This window comes from Elephas maximus, chromosome 4 (genome assembly GCF_024166365.1).
Source record: "Elephas maximus indicus isolate mEleMax1 chromosome 4, mEleMax1 primary haplotype, whole genome shotgun sequence".
In the NCBI taxonomy this organism is placed as follows: domain Eukaryota; kingdom Metazoa; phylum Chordata; class Mammalia; order Proboscidea; family Elephantidae; genus Elephas; species Elephas maximus.
In genome coordinates, this window is record NC_064822.1 from 82,634,987 (window position 1) to 82,655,286 (window position 20,300).

Here is a 20,300-nt window from a genome sequence, read left to right on the forward strand (position 1 = left end):
TGAATTATTTCATCCTTTAGGAGAAATATTCAAAATTCACATAAAAACTAAAAACTGTCCATTTGATATACATGCCTCAGGCCTCTGACACTCACCTTTTCCATAAACTTACTCAACTCCAAATTTCAAATATCCCCAAATGCTACTCAAGTAAACTTTGATTCACCCAACTTCTTGAATCCAAAATTTCCTTTGAAAATATACACCACAGTATCATCTCCAGGTTTTTAAATCTGGAGTATTCTTATATGTCCCTTGAGTTCACACCAGAGGATTCTGTGCTGTAACTAAGAAAGTGGAAATCCATGTTGTTTGCATTTCTAGAAAATATTTCTTGCTTTCAAGATTTTCTCCCCAAAACTTCAGCTTCATCGGAATTTGGAGGGAATTTTTCAAAGATCAATTAGCCTATAAATGAAAAAGGTTCTCCTGAATTTCTAAACTTTGACATGTATATATGTAACTATTACATTCCCCAAGTTAAATTCTTCACAAAACAGTTAGTGACTCCCAATTATCTTTTAATTTACTTATAAAAGTCAATATATTCTGCTCCTTCACCTCAATTCTTCAAATTACTGTCAGGGTCTTTTAGATATGCTCTAATTTCTTCAGAAGAATGCTTTTAAAGCATTTAAGTATTCCTCAGCTGTTTATAGGTCAAATTAGATCCATTTTATTTTTCCAGTAAAGCTAAGATTTTTAGAAACAATTACACTACTACTATTTATATAATCCTTAGGACTCTCAAAATAATACCTTTTGTTCTACTTTCCAAATCCAAGCTCTGTTTAAGACTGGAGGGAAATATTCTTCCCCCAATAATGACATTCTCTGTTATTCTTGTTTTTCCATTCCTAGGTGTTCTCTCTGACTAATAGTACTTTGAATGTTGTATAAAAGTTTTCCTCACATCTTGATGATGTTGTGAGAGGCATGACAAACAAACTGAATCTGATATTGTATATTCAGCTATCACTCATTTAAGGTCAAAGTTGAATTAGTGAATGAATCAGAAATTGAATAGATTGACTACCAGTTTATTTCTTCCTCTACTAAAAATGGGAGACCATGTATTAACCTAAACAAATCTTGAACCTAGGTCACTCGTAGTGCAGGTAAGAAAGAACATATTAACCCTAATTTTATGTGACATCTTTCTGCAAACACTTTTCAAACATATTATGAAATCCAATAGCAAATAAAAAAGGGAAAAGACAACGGGAGAGCAGGAAAAGAGTAAAAAAAGTTTTTGGACTTTGTAAACTATTGCCCAACAAACTCTGGCTCAGAGTAAATAACTGAAAGGAAGATTTAGGTAAACAATACCTTAACTCTGCAATTACAACAAAAATGTTTTAGAACTTTGCCAAGCAACTACCTTAACTATTAAAGAAAATTAATAGCATGAATAATTTTTTTTGCATTTTGTGTTCTCTTATGTGAAGGCGTATTTCTTATTTTCAATGTTGTATTACTTTTTCATTGGGATTTTTTTAATTGGAAGATATAAAATGGTTTAAATTGGTATGTCAACAGATCATATGTAAAAATTCCACAGAGCAATTCTAAAACAACCTACTCCCTTGGTAACTTGATCCTAATTAATACAAAAACAAAGTCAAAATCAGTAATAAATAATTTTGAAATAGATTTTGAATAAAAATATTTGGTTTTCTCAGCAAAAACGTGTTTTGGGTGTGTGTCTTCTTTTACTATTGGATTAAGTAATTAACAACATGGCAAGGCAGATGAACCTTTTCCCTCCTTTTCTAAAGATGTACTTAAAGTCCTTAAGGAGAGGGTACGACATTTAGGAAACTGCTGCTCAGTATCCCAACTGATCTAACTCTCCTAAATTACCAATATCAAAATCTTATCAGGTTTCAAGGTTTTTTTTTAAATTTTTTGGTTCTATGTACGAATTTCATTTCTTCATATTACATTTATTCTCTATGCTTCTTATTCTTAAGTTTCAGTGTAACAGAAATGATTAGGACAAGTAAGGAAGGCAGGCACATGGAACAAAATGAAACTCTATGTATCTTGACAATGAGAGATATTAAACCGGAGCTACATATACATTTTTAAGAAAGATCATATCTTCTTCTGTTTTTTAACATTTTCTCTTCTAAAACACACATTCTTTCAAAGATGTGAAGAACAGAAATAGAAACGCTGTTACATATGAAAGTTTAAAGGGATTTGCTGCCAGCAGCTTTTCTTTATAGTGTTACTCTTACCTACAGTATGTGTTGGCACTGGCAGGTAGCCCTAATTCGTTAGTAGCCAAATTATTTTTGTCCCTGAAGTACGAGAAATCTCCATAGCGCATGAATGAGACACGGTTTACTAGTTTACACACATCTTTATAACTCCAAGAAACCAGCCCTCATTCACAAATACTTTCATTTCAGCAAAGAGAAGAGCCACAGAACAGTAGAGATACCCATTTTGAATTACTGGTCTCCATTCTCCATGAGAAGATGAAGAGAAAAAAATACCTTTTTAACTTGAATAAAGAACTTTGGTCCTTAATGCAAGAAAAATAAACAGCTTTCTGCTCACCACACTCCACATTTCTCTTAAGTCAAAATATTTCAGTACAAGGCATTAACAAAAAATGTCATTTAGTAATAAAGCTAAATGTCTTCAGATAGAAATGCATCACGACGGCATAGTAGGTTTAGATAATGTACTTCACAATAACTACAAAAAAAAAAAAATACTAGCATCCTCATATTGCATGATCACCAGCTACATTCACACACTGCTGCACCACCTTCACTAAGGTATAGAGAAAAATACTCGGAAGAAATAAACACTTAGAAATAAATACATAACACAAGTGATGATTCAACTACAACAAATGAATCTCTGAGTTTTAAAGCAAGACAAAAGTAAATGTATTAACAGTAAAGAGCCAAGTGACTGAAATGTTACTTAGATAAAAGTAAGAGAGATCTGAAATACATTGAGTCAAGTTCGGGTTTGAATTAAGGTTCAACACTGATTTCAAATGACTATGAACATCTATAAGCTTCTGTTTTTAATTCTACTTCTATCATGTTTTATGGGCAATGAGTCCTTAAACTACCTTGTAATAGATTAATTACTCTCAAGCTGGGTCACAAAAGGGCATAATGACCGGAAAATGATATAAAAGAAAAAGAAAAAGCATGTTAACAAGTTTATCAACAAACCTGTGTAATTCTCATCAAGTACAGATTAAGGTTCAGTGGTTCCAAACTGGCAGCATTCAAGTTGGGTTCATATTTGAGTTTTTTGTTTTGTTTGTTTTTTTAAACCACCTGTCCTAAAACGACATTGTTTATGCTAATTATCTTTGTTGATGCCACAATTCTGTTTGTTTACTACATTTTTTTAAAATACCATATCCCTATAAACAGTTCTCACCAGAATTCTTCTAAATCTTGTTTCGGTCTGGTCCTTCTCGGCAGCCCACTGAGCAGAATGCGGCTCTACAATGAAGGCGCAAGAGCTGGGAACAACTTTGAGTCTCTGACTCCTCAGGCTGGCAAAGGCAGGGAGTACTGCTGAGGTTTTACTCTCAGGCTCTAAGGGAAAAGGATACTGCATGTGGAGAAATGCAACACCCTCCTATTGGACAAGCAGAACTATACGCCACAATATCTTCAGAGGAGATGTATGAACTCCCAACTATTAAGTAAGGAGAAGAATAGATAATGCTAAAGAGAAGCGAGAACAGCTTCCAAACTGCAGGAAAACACATAGATGTCAGAAAGGATAAACAGGTCTTCTCCTGAACCATTATCAGTTTCTGATTAAAATGAAGGAACAGGAGATAGTCTTCTAAAGAATGTCCAAATAAACACTGTTCCCTTAAAAAAGAATAGTAGCAATCTTTAAAAATGTTCTTTCTTGAAAAATACCACTTGATCATGTTCCTCTAGAAAGCATTACAATTTTCTATTTAATGTAAATGATGATGCTATCAATTAATGTAAGAGAAAGACGGAAAGAATGATGAAGGAAAAAGGAAGGAAGACTGCTATGTTTTCGGATATTTCTTGTTCAAATGACATTTTTCCAATAGAAAGAAACTGTTTCATTCTTTGGTTAAATATTTGATCATCCTTTTGCTTGGTTGCCATTATCTGATTCAGTGACCTGGCATACTGGAACTATATGTGAGTTAGCAGAAGAGAAAACCTAGATGGGCTTATTTCCCAAGCAGTTAGTTAATCTCATTAAAATTATAAATGAATAACAAATTATGAAAGGAAACAAAAATCCACCAGTTAAACTTATTTAACTCATCTATGAAATAGGAGGTATTCAACTTACATAATGCACATCTGCATGACACAGTACACTCATTAGGTGGATGAAAACTTGCTAGTGGGAAGAACAGGCAATAAAAATCAGGCTTTACCTATGAATGTAATTTTGCTTTCTAAATGCATTATGAATTTAATCTGTTTGAAATAGCTTCTGACTCTACAGAGGAGTAATGTGCTTAGGTAACATACCAGGTCTTTTTATTTGCCCCTTATGTACAATGCATATATAGATTTTAGCTAAAAGCTCCCTAAGGAGAGGTAAATACTTTATCATTTTATCATGTGCTTATTATATTTGAGAAACATAAAATAATGTGCTAACATGTAAAATAATCCTAATAGTCACACATTTCTATATCTATCAAAGTTATCAAACACTGATCAGTACATAATGTCACCTGACATTTAACCCTCAATTGTTCTTGGTCATTAGTCAGGTCTCCTGCCAAGTCTTCAGGACAGTACTTCAGCATGAATGTGACAGAAGTGTAGTTTATGCACTGCTTCATGCAAGCTGCACTCCAAACCAATATCTTAGCTCATGTATCTTGTAAATTATTGACATGGTAAGTAAAATCTATAATCAGCTGCAAGTACCTTTTTCTCTAAAATAGTAGTACATGAAAAATAAATAAAATGAGCAAAGGCAGACATCAGAACATCCTGAAAACATAATATGCAACTTACAGGTTTACAGTTGCCATTAGGTGCCAGAATATGAACAGATAACTTTCCTTTGCCTTACACCTAGAGGTTACCTCCTAACCTGAAGGGACTTACCACTCATGAGTACAATAGTTTAAAAAATAAATAAATAAACTTTCTAATTAAGCTGAATAAATTTATCTCAGTAATGAGTATTTTATTATCATGGTCAAACTTTAAGTAACTGAAGTATGACTAATGCCGGAGAGAGAATAGTCTCACAACCCAAAAATAATAATTTTTCATGGTAATCTAACAAATTAGTTCTTCACAGTACCTGATCTACATGTCATTCTTCAGAAAACACTTCGAAGTTTTCTAATAAGAAAAAAAATTATTTCTTTAGCAGACCATTAATATAAAGTAAATAATAAGTTCATTCTTATTATAGAAGGTTTTTGTTCTTTTAGTATTTCCTTCAACATCTATAAAATAGGCAGTCTGTGTCTGCACCCGTTTTGAGAGAAGCAATCAAATAGGTAACACAATAAGCTTAATCTGTTTCATCTCACTACTTTTGACCCCAACTTTTTTTCTTTCTAGACACTATCAGAACTGTCTTTTCAAGTGATCACTTTACACATACTTTTAAATTCTTTAACATAAGCCAAGTAAAAACTGTAACAAGTAGTTTAGTCATAAAACTATTACAGTATAATCAAATAAGACAAATACAAAGGAAATTTAACACAATATTATTGATAGACAGTCACAAAAAATTTCTTATTTTCATTCATCAGAATTAAAAATATTGATATTTAATAAAATTATTATAAAATATTTTCATTCTAGGTATATAAAGAAATAGATGGTGTTCTCAAAAGGGGGGAAAAACACCTTAAGTCACAAAAACAATTGTTCATTATTTACTTTCAGTTAAATATATAAATTCACTGACATCTGCAGAAAAATTTAGGAGAGTTCAAGCATTCACTCTAATGACACTATTATTAACATTTTGATCATGATGCCAGTTGTTTCCTCTAAATAGTACGATGCAACAGACTTTCCTTACAAATAATTCTTCAGAATATACTTTGCCTATTTGCCTCCTAGCTGAGAATGTGTATTTTTCATCAATCATAATCAGTTATGACAGGGATGACTGAAAATAAAAATATTTCAACTTCTTTTCTTTATAGAATCACTGTTCGACTTGCTCTGTGTCCTGAACACTTTTTAACAATGAAATTGTTACCACTTCTGAATGATTTAACAACTGTTCATTACTATGACAGTATCGATCATGTTCATTTCCAAAGCTGATGCTATAGACATACACAAATGTATATCAAATTTTGGTTCCTATTTAAGTTTTGAATATTCTCTGAAGTTTCAAATATTCTACAGGTTGGAAGGAATAATCAAAGATGGACAATGCCACTGAAATTACAAAACAAAACATGAAACTTCTACAATACTTGAACCTTAACCAATTTACTTATGTATTGTAAGCAAAATTCTTTATTTCATAAAGTAATTAGATTTCTGACTAACTTTGAATTAAAAAAAAAAACTCATCTATAACAGGTGAGCAAATAGAATAAAAATTAACACTTGATGGAAATCACCTACCTATACAATAAAAGTTACAAACAGTTCAAAAGGCAAAAAAGAAAAAAAAAAAAAGTTAATTATATATGATAGTGCGATTACATTATATACAGCTCCTTTGGACAGTGAAAATATTTAATATTGAGTCTGTATGATGTATTACTCTATGTGGGTGACTACAGGGATACATTTGCCCGTGGAAATTCAGTATAAATGAATAGTAATGATTTACTGAGATTTTTATATGTATTACCAATTACAGCCACAGGGGAAATTATTAAGAAATTTTATACCATATGACATTTTTCAAAATTATTTTAGCTACTAATATTTCCAAATATGCTGTCCATATTAACAATCCTATTGATTATCACTTGGTTATTTAATTACTCAGTTAGAAAAGCATGCCTCTGGGTGACAAAAAATGAAATTCTCATCAGGAGGAAAAAAAAAGTTAGGAGATTTAAACATCAGAATAAGAATGAGAAAATTTTAGTTTAAAAAGAGATAATTGAAAAAATACAAATAAAGTTCACAGTAGGGAAGCTTGTACATACAGAGAAATAGGCTACAGCCTGTTAATATATAACTACCTTTTTATAAGAACAGTCTGTTAACAGGCTTACAAATCAGACACAAGAGTTTTATTTTCAAAAAGTATAATTAGAATTAAAGAATATTATCATTTAAGTGCTACTTTGTGTATCCTAGAAAACTTACTGTGTTAAATTAGCAAATTGCTACATCAGGCAATAGTATGTTCCACTCTAAATAACTTCAATCTCTATATGTGAAACAAGGCTATATTTCCAAATAAAAGCTAGCTAACTTAAAGGGTTAACATATGGAACTTAAAAAAAAATAATAATTCAAAACTGTTAAGAAAGCTCAACCATTCAATGGACTTAATCTAGTGAGGATGTACCTTAGTTAAACCACCACCCCTCCCCCCAAAAAAAAGAAAGAAAAAGGAGGAAAAGAAAGCACACAGTATTAAAGTATGTATCTTGGTGATTTTACTTCTCTGATCTGATATTGACTTCTCTAATGTGTGACCACATTCAAGCATTATTTTATTCTCACTATTCTTTTTCTCTTCCCTTGCTTCACTTCTAGAATGTTTTAATCTTTGTCCTTTCTTTTTTCGTCTTTTCATATCAAATTCAGTCGTTTGAGCGATGAACAGCTTGACTTAGCATATTTTTAACCAGCTGGTCTAGCACCTAGCTTGCATTGCATAGTCAGATACAACAAATGTTTATACAGAAGGTAGCTTTCATGAAAAAAAAAAAAAAAGCAAGCCTGGGTATCGTACATCCTGCCTTTTTTAGCTTTTTTTTTTTTTTTTTTAATTTCACCATACAGAATGCAAAGTTTGAATTCTTTTTAATGGCAAACAAATTTCTATTTATAGTTCACAAAAATGAACTTATGCTGGGATAAGAGCTCAAATTTTAAAACTGCAATGTGTACTTATAGGGACAAGAAAAGGGCTAAAATTCTCTCAAAGCCATACTTTACTTGCAACAACATCAAATGGAAGGATATTGCACATACTTCTCTAAATAGGACCAACTTAATTACAAATACACTTACTCCCGTCATAGCAAAAGGGAAAAAATAGTAAATCAAAATTCAGTTTACAGACAGCTAGCGCAAAAAGCAGCCACTAAAACTTAGAAAGTGATCATTCCCGTTTCCCATTTCTTTTTTTTTTTTTTGACATTTCAATAGTAATCCACGAATAGATTGCAGTGATGTTAAATTTTCTTTTAAAAAAAATCTGCTCTCTTATATCAACAAAAGGTCATGTGCTTTACTGAGTTGCTTCCAAACTTTTACGGAAGGATCAAATAGGAACTTATAGCCTCCGTTTTAACCACGACTACAACCTTCAGTCACTTCAGAAATTACGAGACAGAGATGCTGAAAATGGTAACCCTATGCACAAAAGCATTTTTAAAAGGTGTAGAAGGGGGAAAATATTAAGGAAGGAAGAAAGTAGTAGAGTACATGAGAGAGAAGCCACGAATAGGGGAGAGAGAGATGCTTAATGTTCATTTAATTTCCTGTTATAGGACGTAACCTATAAACAAACACGAGCAGAAATCTCAGAGACTTTGCAAATCAGTTCAGTTTGGTCCGGGCAACCACAACAAAAACCAGCTAACAAGCCTGCATAAGCATTAGCTAAAAGCTTCTCTAACAAACATGTTTTGGGGTAGCATCTTCCAATTGATTCAGAGACTACTGTAAAATGGGAGAGTTGTACTTCAATATATTAGGGGGGGAACTGTACTCACCTTTCAAACTCCTGAGGTAAATCAGGGTCAGTAAGCATGCTGGAAAAGCACAATTTCCCTTTGTCACAGCAGCCACCTATGATGGTCTCCAACTGAACCTGTCAAGTGAGTCCAAACCTTCTAAACCAATTGATTTTCTCTCTCTCTCTCTCTCTCTCTCAGTCACTCTCTCTCCCTCTCTCTCTCTCACTCTCTCTGTCTCTCCCCCCCAACCCCTCCTCTCCTCTCCCTCTCCTAGGACTCCTTGACCAGTCTCTTAAAGGGGTAGCACACTTCCAGCAGCGGGGTCTGGCCGCTCCCCCCTCCACGGAGCCGCACGCTCGGCCGCAAGGCACTAGACAACCTCAGGGTGCCTGTCCTTTCCTTTTAATTCTCTCTCCTAGACATCACTGAATGTGAGAAGTCAACTCATTTAACGCGTCTCCCATACTGTCTCTCCTCTAAATAATAAAAGTCACACACGCAAAAAAACCCATAGGATTTTTGAAATGCATTTGCTGCTGATTAAAAGAGAGGTCTGATCATAACAGAACCCCGATTAAACTGCAGTTATTAACTAATTAAGCACACGCAAAAAAAAAAAAAAAGTAAATGTTAGTAATAGCAATTTTACACAAAGAATTGTTATTCCTTCTCACCCCTTTCTAGGCTCTCTCTCTCCGTGCGCACACGGAAACACACACACACTCACACACACACACTCACACACAACAATCAGGCATTGTTCTGAGGGAAGAAAAGCAACTTTGACAGATTGAAATATAGCAGAGGCCCCTTCAAGGAAACCTGTAAACAACTTGTCACTCACTCTGTCGGTCTCACTGTTAGCTCGTGCTTTCCACAAAGTGGTGCGAACGTCCTGGCAACCCAACCAAAGTTTCCTCAGCTCCAAACTCCATAAAATACGATGTGCGATGTGGAGGGGGAATAGGTATCCACATGCCAAAATAACACACACAAGGGAATAAAAACCCAAAACTGAATCCCCCAAATTAAAAACAAAAAGACAGTACTAATAAACTGTCCTGTTTGGGATCGCTGGGGAGGTCGGGGGTAGAAAGCGCTCCCCTGGCTGTGGATCTCTTTAATTTCCTCTGCCCAGGCAGCCAGAGATAACAAGGTGGACAAACTATGGCTTTACAGATCCTAAGCTGGCCGGCAAGGCATAGACTCCATAGCAGTTCCAATTATCTAGATAAAAATCTGGCAGGCAAGGAAGGTAATCAGGTAATGTACCTTTGACATGAAATGACAGAGGCACATACACACAGAGAAACACTTACACAGACACGCATGCAGAGATGGTGGCTGCCCCGTGCAGCATCTGGTCAGGGAGTAAGCACACACTCACCAACACGAGATAGTGTGCATTCTTCACACACATACACACACACACACATACTCAGTCACTCACACACGCTCTCCACTCCTACTGGGAGGGTTCATTCTGCACAAAAGGCTACATTACAGAGCCCGCCCCAATAAGGGAAAGAGAGAAAAAAAGCCTTCCATTGTTGAGAGGGCAGGTCAGTTGATTAGATTTTCTGTGGAGAATTCCACGAGGAAATTCCCTTCAAAGCCGAAGTGATTAACTGGGGGCTATTCTGGAAATGGAGCAGACAATGGCTCAATAGTCTGCACAGCCAATGTCCAGGCTGGCACTGAACTCACTTAAAAAAAAAAAAATAAAAGCCAGACTCCCTGTTCTTTTCCACACATTCCCCCCCAGCCCCCTCCACTCCTTCCAACTTCCCCTCCCAATTCCTTTTATTTTGCAGCTGGACAACATTAAGGGCCTTTAAAACCACAAGGGTTGACCCCACAGCAGTTTGATTAGGTCCCACTTTTTTTTTTCTCCTGGCGACAGGCAGACAGTAAGTTTACTTTTTTAGACATATATAATGACACACCATACACATACTCCAAACATCAAAATCAATTATTATCCTAATGTTAGTAAATTTATTCTTCATTCAAAGCTTATAAATTTTTTGACAAAGTTGATAACTCAATAATGAGATCCATCATTCACAGGGTATTCTGAAAATACATGTACACATATTCTACAAAGTCAATGTGGAATACGATTTAAGCATGTCACTATGGAGTTAAGACACTAACAAAACACAGAATTATGACCCACCCTGAAAAAGCTGTTAACAAGGGATGTGGCAAAAATGACTTGATGCTGACATGATTTTCATTTTCAGCAGTTGGGGAAGGGGAAAGGATATTACTCACTATTCTTTCTTGTTAGCCTCAAATTAATTTTTATTACAGCAACAACCCATTCCTACGCAAAAAAAAAAAAAAAAAAGAGAAAATTGTTGCATTTATTTAAAATTATTTTTCAGTCCTTAAGGGACCTATAATTGAGTACACTGTAATTGGAAATGTATACAAAAAAAATATTTTTCCTCTATTGTTAACTATGGTTTTGGGAATTAGGTAATGGTAGCTATATACACTTTAAAAAATATTTTATTAAAATTTTCCTAATTAGGGAACCTTGTTTTATCTTGTATCCATAGGAAAAAAAAAAAAGTAGGAAGGCTAAGTTACAGGGGGTAATGAGAGCTAGAGTCAGGAAGAGGAGGAGGCAGGGAGGAGAGGACAGAGGGAGAGCACAAGAAGGAGACACAGTGGCAGCATAAAGATAGAAACAAAGATAATGGCCATAAGGCAGGATGCTGAGATCCGTATGGTCCCAGCTGCCGTCTAGCTACAGCTACTACCTCTGGTTGTTTCTCTGCAACTCTAATCCAGAAGGTCACCAGAGCAGGTAAGGAAGAATATGATTGTTTGGGGCCAACTATAGTTTACAAGAAAGACGCTCTTATCAGAATCTTCCTCGTTCTTTGGTTTTCTTTTTAAAGATACTTAACATATGGATGTACATACATACGCCAAATAAAAACTAAGAACATATATGAAAATGTCAAATGCTTTCGATATTAGTTTGAGATCTAGACCAATTTATATAAACAATCTTATAATAAACCATTTAAAAAATTGCCTTTTTGTACAATCATCTTTGCTGAGTGACTAGCAACTGGACAGAAAATTTGCCAAATATAATAATGATCATCCTAATAATAATTATGTGAACTAATGAAACTCCAAACTCATAACGAATTTTGTTCACACACATTAATTAGCTCATGAATCAACAGAGTGTAGAAAGGAGTAGGTATGTATATACCTAATTTTTCCAGGTTCAAACTTCAGCAAAGGAAATTTAAAGTCATACAGCTAGTTTGTGGGCCGTTCAGTAGTTGAATCCAGACCTTCTCTTTATTAATTTCACTTGTGACACCATAATACAGAATAAAATGATCCTCTGGAATTTCTAACCAAATGAGATTCCCAAGATGGTGCTGATACCTAAAACGCTTTCAGGTAACTGTTAATCAAAATGAAATTTGATGTAATCTTACTGGCAATGAGTTAGTACTGTATTTGATAATTGAATGGAATAAATATTTAAAACTGATTCTGTTTACTTGAATTCTATATTACAAATTAATCTTTCTTCGAGACTTTAGAATGTCAGCATAAGATAGATCAAAAATATTCTGGTTAAATCCAGCCATTTGTAATTTTTTTAAGTTATTGAAATGATCCAATCAATCTAATATTTAATATTAAGTTACTGTTATTTGTAGATCATCCTTTTATTTAATATTAAATGTTAAAATCTTTAAATATTAAATACATGCTAATGACTTGAACAGTGTGTGTGTTCCATAATTCTATATTCTTTATCAATTATTGAAAAAGTTTAAGACATTCAGCTGGACATATACCTAGTATTCTTTACATCAGATATCTCAATGTGATATTTGCTATACTATCATCAGCAGGATTCTGGAAGATTTCTTAATATATATGTATTGAAAAATATGTTAGGATCTTTATTACGTCAATAAACAAGCATTCACTGAACATCTATTAAATGCTTAGCAACGTGTTATGTGCTACAGCCTTAAGAACTCAAAAACAGTTTTTTAAAATCTAATAGAAAAAAAAGGCCAAACTTCAAATAAATTGCTAGCATCCAATTCCTCTGGTGTAAAAAACGTAAGAAAAGTTAAAATCAAAATAAATAAGCAAACAAAAAAGAATGTCAAGAATGTAACCGAATACTTAAAATGGTGGGAAATATAAATATGATATACAAACACAGATATACAAATACACCTTTAGAGAAGACCAAAGCACAAGCTACTACAGAAACCCCATAAAACAATTTTTCATTTAATGAGTCTCCTTGACACCGCAGCAGCACTATTATGGAAAATGGAATGAACCTGAAAAAGTAGGCTTTTGAGCTCATGTTGTTTCCATTGCAAATATAAAAAAGAGACTCACACAGGCTAAGGAAATATAAGATATGCTAGAGAACACTGCTGGAAAATTCTCAAAGAGAATATCAGGAACTTTTAAGATCATAAACAAGTTATTTCTAAATTTAACCCTTTTTTAGGTATAGTTTCAAACAAACATTTCTAATATTCCTCTCCTCATTTTAAAAAAACATGTATTTTCTTCCTCTACTTTAGGATAGAATTATAAAACATCTTCTACTTTAATAATTGAATCTGCAATATTTAGTAATAGGTACATATTATACTTTAATATTTGATATATGTTCCTACCATCAAGCTACAACTTTGAAACTTTATAGAATTTGGCAGGTTAGTTTTTGAGAAATAAAACTTAAGTATCATAACCATAATGAATTTAAAACAAATTACTGTCAGACAATATCAACATTATATTGACTAAACCTGACACAGTGGCATCGATAAAATGTTCACCTATTGTTTTTTATTTTTTCTGCACTGTTATGTAGTTTGCCACAAAAGCATTCAAGCAAACAAACTATACCCTTCCTGTTTTTCAAGAAAGGGTAACAGGAGGGCAGAGATGGTTCAGTGGTAGAATTCTCACCTTCCGTATAAGACACTCGTGTTTGATTCCTGGCTAATCCACCCCTTGCTCAACCACAACTGCTCTGTCAGTGGAGGCTTCAGTGTTGCCATGATGCTGAACAGTTTTCAGTGGAACTTCCAGGCTAAGACAGACTAGAAAGAAAGGCCTGGCAATCTACTTTTGAAAATCAGCCAGTGAAAACCCTAGGATCACAAAAGTCCTGTCTCCAACTGATCACAGGATGCATAGGGCCTAGCAGCGTTTCCTTTCATTATGCATGGAGTTGCCATGAGTCGGTGCCGACTTGAAGGCACCCAACAACTACCACCGGTACACATTTGTGATCCATTCACCAGATGCCTGGTGAGCTCAGAACTGACCTATCACATGTAACTAAAACCCCCCATTGACTATAGTTTTGTAATGTTGGATTTCTTCAGGAAACCATTTAAGAAATTCAATAGACTATTTTCTTATAAAGACCTAAAATCAACTACCCATAATACATTTATGCCTGGGAATTGGCATGCAATAGCTTATAAATTCAAGGTTTTTCTAATCTCCTACTATCTGATTTGTTGGTTGATGGGTTAGGATATACATATTAATTGTCTTCAGATGGCATATATTTAGAACTAGAAGCAGGAGGGCATTCACTATAGCAACTCTAATCTCAAACATCTCTCAAACAAATGATGTCATTCCCAATTATTGCTCCTACTATTTGATATCTTATTATTTAAGTGTTACAGAATAATTTGAAATGATTTTTTAAACTTACAACTTTATTTCTGAACAATTTCAATCTGCCAGTCACTGTTAATATTTGAAACAAGTATATGCGATTTGTACTCCTGTTATTCTAATTACAAATGAGGAAACCACAGCCTATTGAAGAAAGGTAAGTTAATTTGTCTTAGGTTCCACAACTAGTATTGCAGACACAGACAACACCAAAGTTATGTCACCTTTTCTCCCAAGCTCTTAAAAGGCAATAGATGTTAATTCATCCCAAATATAGCATAATGGCAATTAAGCATTGAGTACAGAGGAAAATGCTTAATAAGTGGGTTTTAAAACTGATTGAATACCCAAACTTTGGACGAAGTTAGTTTGAGAGATGACCCCCCTACTCCCACACATAATGATATAAAAGATGGCTCTTCATCCAACAATTAGGAATTGTTAAGGAATAGCACCATATGCCCAGTTACTAATATCCCTGTCCTGTTTATAGGGACAATAAACACCAGAATTAGTAATAATTTTCATGTAATTTGGCTCTCTTTTAAAAACAATTTCTAAGCATTTTTGTTCTAAATATGTTTACAATTTTTAGAATCCCTGAGGAAAGACTGAGCTCATTTTCTAGTTCTCATATAATTCCTTAGCAATGGAATTTCTGTCTTACAGAAACAATCAATTACCAGGCAAAGGGTGTCCATTAAGTAGATATGATCCTCTAAATTTAGGCTGGCTTGCTTATTTATTTGTTTATCATCCATCTATCTTTTTTCATCTATCTATCTATCTATCTATCTATCTATCTATCTATCTATCTATCTATCTATCTATCTATCTATCTATCTATCTATCTATCTATCTATCTATCTATCTATCTATCTATCTATCTATCTATCTATCCATCCATCCTCTATCTACCTATTTAACTCATTACACAGTTCAGTTATCTCTCCTTGGGACAAGTGGTAATGTCCAGTGGTTGTCAGTCCTTGAAGATGAAAAGGACATGAATCAACCACTCTGATGGTAAAATCAGAAGGGCTCCTAGTGAGTAAAGAATCCATATAGCCCATAAAAACAGAGGCCATTCAAATGGGACCAAACCTTGAAAAAATGCTTTGGCCCCCCAATTCTCCACATTATAATTTCTCTATTTGGAAAGAAATTCATAGGTAGAAGCAAAGTGATAAGTGGCGCCATTATATTGGTACAAAGTTTGTTAGGTTCTCAAGTGTTAGAAAATGTCTGTGAAATATTTTAGCACACATCTTTAAGAGATTTTCCACCATACTGTATATATTTCTTGATATTAAACTAATCAGAGTAGAAATGAGAACTGGTACCAAGTAAAGCATGAAAATATTTGAACACTTAATTTGATTTTTAAGGTGACTAAACTTGTCTATTCTATGGAGTCTCTTTTACTGCATACTAAGTGAATGACAAGTCTTATTCAAAGTGAATGAAAATGTTAACTATTAAACACTGTTCAGCTCACTTACATCTAGAAAAGCACAAGGAAAAGAATTATGGCTATGTTGAAAGGTCTGTGCTCTAGGGCAGCCTCTGTTGTTGCTGTGTGTTGTTGAGTTGATTCTGACTCATAGTGAACCCATGTGACAGAGCAGAACTGCCCCATATGGTTTTCTAGGCTACAATCTTTATGGGAGCAGATAGCCAGGTCTTTCTCCCACAGAACACTGGGTGGGTTCAAACCACCAACCTTTCAGTCAGCAGTGCTTAACTATCTCCTCCTTCCTCACTAGTGATGTGCTCTTGCCTAAGTCTTCAACATCCTAGGGTCTTAGTTCATTTAGCTTGAAAATAAAGAATTTTGAGAAAATGACTTCTAAAGTCACCCTCAACTCTAAAATTTTGCCTCTACAATCTCTTCTTTCATAAATCAATTTGTAATTTCCACCAAAAAAAATTTCTTTCCCTCCTCAGTTATCTTATTTTGGTATCCTTTAAGACAAAAAAAGAAAAAGTTCTAAGACTGTTCCTTGCCATTGATAGTTTATTTGGACCCTTTAAAGTATGCCATAACCCCAAATTCACACATCAAATAAGAAGATGAAGAAAATTCTTTTTATTAGTTGAAGTTAATTTGGCTGAATTCAATTAAGTTCAGATAACCAAGACAACTTAATTGGTCACATTAAATAACTTGATGTTTTCAAAAGAACTAATTTGATGACTAAATTTATCTATTTGTGAGTCTGAAAATTTTTTGTGCTGAGATTTTTAAGTCATAAATTTCCTTTTCTCTGATAATTTACAATTACATTTATTAACAATTACTAATTCAGTGAGAAACTATAAAGCAGTTTACTATATTTAATATCTTATAGGTGTATGGCAGAGCAGTACCTGGCATGTGTGGAGATACAAACGCATGGAATTCTGACTTAATCCAAAATTTCAAAGCATCAAATGAAAAACTCAAAGACAAACTAAAAAGTTGAAATATTAGAAATCCTGACAGGCAAATTGTGTTCAAGAAAACCTAGAATGTAAAATGAATTTTGTAGACACTCTGAAGAACTCGCCAAATAAATTTTTTTTTTCCCATGTTATTGTTAACAAAAAGGACTTATTGTCACAACTTAGAAAACAATTCAGTCAGGCTATGCACACAAAATATAAGAAAATAGATGATCAGATGAACTTATTTATTCAATTACTCAATAAGCAATTATAGAACCTTTAGCTTTATTGTAAAGCATCTATATATTAAAATTTTAATATTTATTCTATATACTTTCATGAATACGAAATAAAGAATATTAAGATTTATATATTGCCCTGAAGTTGAAGAACTGTTTAGGTATCAAATGGTAAATTAGTACTAAAAACACCTAAATTTTAATTAAAGAAATCACGTTTCTATAAATCAGAAACATTCATGTTTAAAATTTGCTTAAAGCCAAAGCATAAACTAAAAGGCTATAAGCATTTGTTAGATATGCCAGCATCCCAAGCACATCTTAAGAACATAAAAACATATATACAAAGTAATTCTTTCCCTGGTTTGAGGAACTGACTTCAGATATATCCCAGTGTTCACAGGCAGACTATTATTCTTAATCATAATGTATATGTGGACTTTATACAGATTCTTCTAGTACTGAGTGTGTACCCAAATTATACTGCACACATTGAGGGAAAAATAAAGAAAAATCAGTAAACCCAATATTTTTCTGATCATCTATTCTGGCAAAGAACTCTAAAAAAAAGGTAGGGTGCAAAGATAAAAAGGACATGTTTGTTTTCTTCTTAAGGTATTTATGATCTAGCATGGAATGGACTCGATGGTAATGGGCTTTTTTTGTTGGACAGGATATGAACATTCATGCCTGCTACATCATAATTATCAAGTTCTCACTATAAATCTGTATTTTTCACATAGATTAATTCATTTAACTTTCACAACAAATCTGGGCTCTCTTAGTTACTGATATTAGTTCCATGTCAAAGAAAATCAAAGTACTGGGACAAAAATTAACTTGCTCCTGATTACACTGCTAGTAAGTGGCAGAACCACAATTCGAATTCACATCTTCTGATTACAAACCTAGTGTCTATTTCACTCTACTAGAGAACTACTTCTAACAGTTATCTGCAATACAATATAAAATGATAAAAGTGTTTTTTAGTGAAAGAAGTAAAAATGGATGGGAAATTTAAGTAAAAAAAGTAATTTTAAAATAAGATGAACAATTTCTAAACTTGAAGAATTTAGAATTAGTTACTTGGAATTAATAAAGTATGCATTAGAGAATCAATTGAAAACCATCAGAAGCACTATGAGAATTCAGAATTACAATCGGGAACAAACCATAATAAATAGAAATCAATAGCCTTCATACATTTGAAAACACTTACTTTCAAGAGATAACAGGAAAAAAGATACCATTAGCATTAGTAAGAAAAAATACCTAAAAGAATAAAAGAATTCACATAAAAGACCTATTAGAGGAAAACTTTAAAACAATATGGAAAGACATACCACGTTTCAAGATAGATAACATCGATATCATAAAGATCTCAACACTCCCTAAATTACTGTATAAATTTAATGAATTACAAATTAAAATAATGTCATTTAAAACACTAGACAAACTTATTTCAAAGTTTGTATTAAAAAAATAAACAAGAATAATCAGAAAATCTCTGAAAAAGAAGAATGAATGCCTGGACCACCATAAATTTAAACATAACACAGAGTTTCAGTAATTAGAACAGTGTGGTATTGAATAGATTAAAAGTTTAATGTAACAGGAAAAAAAAATACAGAAATAGGGCAAATTCAGTATATTCTATTTAGTAAATGATATAGGTAGCATTCAATAAATGCTTCCTGGGTATCTCATGACCAACTCAAGTAGGAATATAAATTCCAAATACATTAAGTGTAAAAAATGTAAAAAATAAAACCATATATGTACAAAAGAATACAAGAGCAAACCCAAACATTATATTATTAACAATGGATAAAAATATCAGAACATAAAAGATTAATAGCCTACCTATATAAACACCAAAAGCTTACAAATGACAAAAGGCACCACAAACAAATCAAAAGACACAGGATAATTTGGCAAAAAAAAAAAAGAGAGAGAGAGAGATAACCCCCACAACAGGTAAAGAGTTCTTTGAAGTCAATAAGAAAAAGACCAATAATCTAATACTAAGTCAGGCAAATAATAGAAACCATTCAATGGAAAGGTAATAAAAATGATTCTGTAACAGATGAAAGATATCCAATACCTTTCATAGTAATGAAAATGCAATTTATAACTATAATGTGATAATCTTTTTTAAATCTATGAGTTTTAAAAAAAAGGATTAACATTGCGTGTCAGATTGTATTATTTATTCATAAATAGTTTTTTCCCTTGCTATGCTTCTCTGTAAGGAACCCTGATGGAACAATGATTATGTGCTCTGCTGCTAACCAAAACATTGGCAGTTCAAACCTGTCAAGCGGCTTCATGAGAGGAAGACTAGACGATTTGCTCCCATAAAGATTATAGCCTAGAAAACCCTATGGGGCAGCTCTACTCTGTCACATGGGATCTCTATGAGTCGAAACCAACTCGACTGCACCTAACAGCATGCTTCTCCATCAACTTTGGCTTAGACATGTTACTTACTTTGGCCAAGGGAATATGAAGCTTTAAATGTGATTGTTTTATTTGACTCAGCCGCCCTCTCTTGCTCTTGCCTTCTGCCATGAAAACAGTATACCCCAGATAGGGGATGGTCCATCAGCCTGAGTATTAGAATGAGACCAGACATGGAGTCAAATGGATGCCAGCCCGGTCCAGTCAAGCTAACATTCAGCTGACCCATGGCCAACCCAGAAGCCTCATGTGATATATATATACATGAAAAAAGGAAAAAACAAAAACAAAAGCATAAGCCACGGAGAGAGTGGGGTTATTTGTTAACACAGCAAAACTTATCAGCACTTAAAATCTGTTCCTGACCTGTGGAAACAGGCACTCTCATATGTTACTGGTAGAAATGTATATTGATACAACCGTTATGGAAGGTAATTTGGTAATCTGTATCAAAAGCATGAATGTACATGGTCTTTGAACTAGCAATCCCATTTCTGGAAATGTATCTTAGAGGCATATGTAACATGTGCAGAATGTTATTTATTCAAAGCTCATCACTGTAGCACAGCCAGGAACAGCAACAGACTGCTAACAACCAAAGGCCCATT

The 20,300-nt window shown here is 33.6% G+C and overlaps 1 protein-coding gene across 20 annotated transcripts in view; it reads right to left on the reverse strand.

Annotated features, from left to right (window-relative positions):
• The window catches only part of SOX5 (SRY-box transcription factor 5), a 1,155,824-nt gene that overhangs the window by 446,664 nt on the left and 688,860 nt on the right, over nucleotides 1-20,300 (reverse strand). The window contains exon 1 of one of the 20 annotated variants that reach the window (XM_049885151.1): nucleotides 10,171-10,592. The exons of 18 other annotated variants lie outside the window; for them this stretch is intronic. In XM_049885151.1, coding sequence (XP_049741108.1) covers nucleotides 10,171-10,271 — 101 coding nt within the window. In that variant the 5' untranslated portion in view covers nucleotides 10,272-10,592. One more of the 20 variants, XM_049885161.1, reaches the window with a different exon arrangement.